Source organism: Amphiura filiformis, chromosome 13 (genome assembly GCF_039555335.1).
Source record: "Amphiura filiformis chromosome 13, Afil_fr2py, whole genome shotgun sequence".
NCBI classification, from domain to species: domain Eukaryota; kingdom Metazoa; phylum Echinodermata; class Ophiuroidea; order Amphilepidida; family Amphiuridae; genus Amphiura; species Amphiura filiformis.
In genome coordinates, this window is record NC_092640.1 from 20,943,792 (window position 1) to 20,947,890 (window position 4,099).

The 4,099-nt window shown below is 38.1% G+C and overlaps 1 protein-coding gene across 1 annotated transcript; it reads right to left on the reverse strand.

Annotated features, from left to right (window-relative positions):
- Positions 1-1,252: 1,252 nt before the first annotated feature.
- On the reverse strand, positions 1,253-2,556 carry LOC140167476 (G-protein coupled receptor moody-like). The gene has a single exon (XM_072190782.1). It carries the CDS (start codon positions 2,554-2,556, stop codon positions 1,486-1,488), a length of 1,071 nt encoding a protein of 356 aa, XP_072046883.1. The 3' UTR covers positions 1,253-1,485.
- Positions 2,557-4,099: the final 1,543 nt, after the last annotated feature.

Genomic DNA, 4,099 nt, shown 5'->3' on the forward strand with positions numbered 1-4,099 from the left:
TGAACGCATTCCGTTGAACTCAAAATTTCATATACTAATGTTTATTAAACATGTTAAAATTAAAGTGTTCAATGGTAAAATGGTCATAAAGAGTTTATATAATTAGATGATTAGTGACAATAAAAGTTATTGAATACAACATATCTTGCATATTTATAATGGCTCATTTCAATACTAAACAATCTGATTTTGGAATCTACCAGTTTATTGATCGCGAAAGCCCGAGTTAAAAATCCACTTGGGAAGCTAACAAACAGAGGGAGTATGGTGACTGAAAATATCAGATGTGAAAATCTATCAATTGCACACACATTAATATAAAACAGCATTTTATGCTTAAATGTAATCCAGAGTATGCAAAATTGGCAAGTGGACTACGGAGAAGTCTATTTCTTACCCTCATTACTTTGTTTGCAAAGATGAACACTATGTATAAAACGAATAATTAGTATACAATCATGGAAAATAATTTGGATTACACCTCATAAAATAATATTAATGAACTAAATTCGGTATATTATCAAGATCTCCAACTCATTATTTCACAAGATTACCCATTTTATTTTGACAAGATTCTGTTATGTCCCCCTCTGACAAGACAAACTATTCAAATTTGATTTTTTTTTTCGTTTTTGACAAGAAAAACTACTCAAATTTGATACGGTGCTTCATATTTGATAAGAATTTGTTTTGTCCATTTTTGCAGCTAAACAGATACGTGGCAGAGTCTAAAGAAGAACATGACAAAACCATGTTGACGCTTGCGTGCATACTTTATGAAGTAGACCTGAATGCCCGAAGAGCAGTCACAAAATAATATTGACACCATGAAGACCATCGTCGAAGACGGAGGCATTTGCCAGACGTCATCGTCGTTAGCATCGCCAACAGTAGGCCAATGTCTTATTTACCAACGAGTGTCGCTTCTTCCTGTAGAAAGGTGATGGACGACAGGGTTTGGAGATGCACAGGAGAGAAGAGAGAGCGAGGATTGCATAGAAGAGGTAGATCTTTACGATATTGGCAGTGTGACGATGTGGGGAGGAAGCTAGCATGTGGTGCCGTTTGCTGCAGCCATATAGGACAAGACCTTATGTTCATGGATGACAATGCTCCAGCACATCGAGCAAGGGTCGCTACACGTTTTCTAGCAAGGTAATGTTGGCCCACTGATGAAAGTTGGCAATGGTCGGCATGGTTGCGGTCGGAAAGGCCGACGCTAAGCCAACGTTGGGCCAATGTTGCTGTGCCAACCATTTCCAACCTTAAGTTAGATTATGGTTGGTATGGGAACGTCAGACCAACAATGGACCAACAATTTGATAAAATGTTCCATAGGGACCGGTTGTTCTTGTAGCTTTATCAGAAAAAACTTTAGGTGAGGTTAAGATTATTGTTACATCTTGGTTTTTATCATGTTTATGGATATCTGACCGTTTGGTGAAGTCATGTTGAATACGTCGACAAGACAACTGTTTGAAATGGTTACATGTACGTGTCTGTCGATAGCCCGGTCGATAGACACTTCTGCAAAAAGCTTGACGGCTGCGGAATATCAGCATAACGGCATCGAAACATCAGACGTAGAACTACTTTAAAGTGTGGATGACGCCAGGCGTAGATCAAGGGGTTAACAGCGGAATTGGCGAAAGCTACAACCCAAGCGTAGACGTGTATTCGTGGTGAAGTACTTACGAGGTTAACAACGCTGATTGGTATGAGACAAACCATCAAAATACAAACACACACGAACAGATTCTTGGTGATTTCTATCATATCTCGATTGATCTTCTTATTGAGGCTCACTACCGTAGGGTCAGTGGTAGAAGAAGCTTCTATATCGGTGATCGAATTCATGGAAAGTTCGGCACTTGCTGCTGGTATAGAAGAGCGTTTTCTCTGTCCAAAATGGCGCTTTACGTGAACATAAATTGCGATGTAACAGGCAACAATAGTCGCAAGCAATAGCCCTGTTGCGATTCCTTGATGAAGATCGTAAATCAATGCCGTGAAATTATCTATGACGTCAGAACAAGTATGACTCTCTGCAACAAATCCAGTCCCTCCAAACCCAACAAATGTCGGCATACCCACCAATACGATTGCTATTATGTAAATGATCACTAACATAATTGTTATATTTCGAGTGGTGTAGACTCTCTGATATGTAGCAAGAGATCGAGTTATGAGAATAAGTCGGTTTATGGCAATATAGGTGATGGACATGACACTGACACCGATGCTCATAAAAGTCGTCAACCCAGCAGTTGTGCAGATCCATTCGGTTCCTGGTATCAACCATTCATCGCCACTTAAGAGCGCTACACTCCACCACGGGAAAGCCAAACAAGCCACAAAATCAGCAAAGCTTAAGTTGACAACGAACACATTAGTTCTTGTACGTAAAGTTTTGGAAAGAGCAACGGCGATAATCACCATCAAGTTACCAATTGCGCCGATGAGAAATATGGCAAACAATAGACTTGCGAGAATAACGCGTTCAGTAAAACCGGCATAATTCACCACTGTATCAAATGAAGTCGTGTTGTTTGCCATTTTTACGTATTAATATTAATTATTATTAGTACACTTGCACCTGCAGTAAACGATTTGCCAACTGATGCGAAGTCTATATTGTTTAATCCAGGCTTTTCATGACGGTTTAAAAAACAAAACTTTGAAAGCAAGTAAATATCTCATATTCTTCACTTATTGTTGAACCGAACTAGATTCAACATTGCGAACAAATAGTACCTGTTTAATGGCTGACCGCAGTTATTGTCTGGGGGAGGTGTACTGAATTTATTTAATAAGTGATATATAGTTTCCAGTATAGCTGGATCAATGCAAACACAGATCAGTGGTGCAAAGCACAAAGTCATAATAACAGAAATCTAACATCGAAGGTTTAGGACCAGAAGGTCCTATCTGCATATAGCTGCCCATAGACATTTGGATAATTTCTACATTCTATATATTGTATAGTATGGCACCTGGCAGCTATTGCCCTAAACCGCCGATGTCTAATTTATCTCATACAAACTTTATCTCATACAAACTTTATCTCCTATCTCCTAATATTTTATGTTTAAAATACATTATGAGGTTTTAGGGGGAAACCCCTATTTGAATAGCTGCCATATGCCATAATAACACACACGCAAACTTCACTATAGTCCAAAAATAATAATCTAAAATTTCATGTATTTCATACACACACACAATCAGGTCATAAATATCTTTTACTGTGTCTAGCTGTGTCTCTAGCTACCGTAAAACCTCGTCTACAAGCATATAGAGTGCTTTTGGAGAAAGCTAAATCAATGCAGACGCCATCCATCGATAAAAAGATAATATTATGGAGTTTGAGCAAATTACCGAACCGATACATATACAAACAAGTACTATTGTAAGACCAATCTATTGTATTGACATATTTACGGCTGTCTCGTATTAATTGAGCTTTCATCAAAAACACTATATGCTTGTAGACGAGGTTTTACGGTATATCATGACTATCTATAGAATGTAGTAGGTAGTAAACCCACATGGATATAAACTTAGTCCAGATCATGATGGTAAACATACAAGAGACTACATCATAATCATTTCGTTTTTGTACACAGTCATGCAGAGTAGTGTCCGAATTATGTGCACAAAACTGGACAGCAGCAAATAGCAACTTGACCTACACCAACATCAACCCAATACCAGCAGTAAATAGCTACTTCATCAATACCAGTATCAGTAGTAGACAGCTACTTCATCAATAATACCAGTATCAGTAGTAGAGAGCTATTTCATCAATACCAGTATCAGCAGTAGTTAGCTACTTCATCAATACCAGTATCCGCAGTAGATAGCTACTTCATCAATACCAGTATGAGCTATTTCATCAATACCAGTATCAGCAGTAGTTAGCTACTTCATCAATACCAGTACCAGCAATAGTTAGCTACTTTATCAATACCAGTATCAACAGTAGATAGCTACTTCAATACCAGTATCAGCAGTAGAAAGCTACTTCATCTATACCAGTATCAGCAATAGATAACTACTTCATCAATACCACCAACCGCAGTAGTTGGTTATTAATACC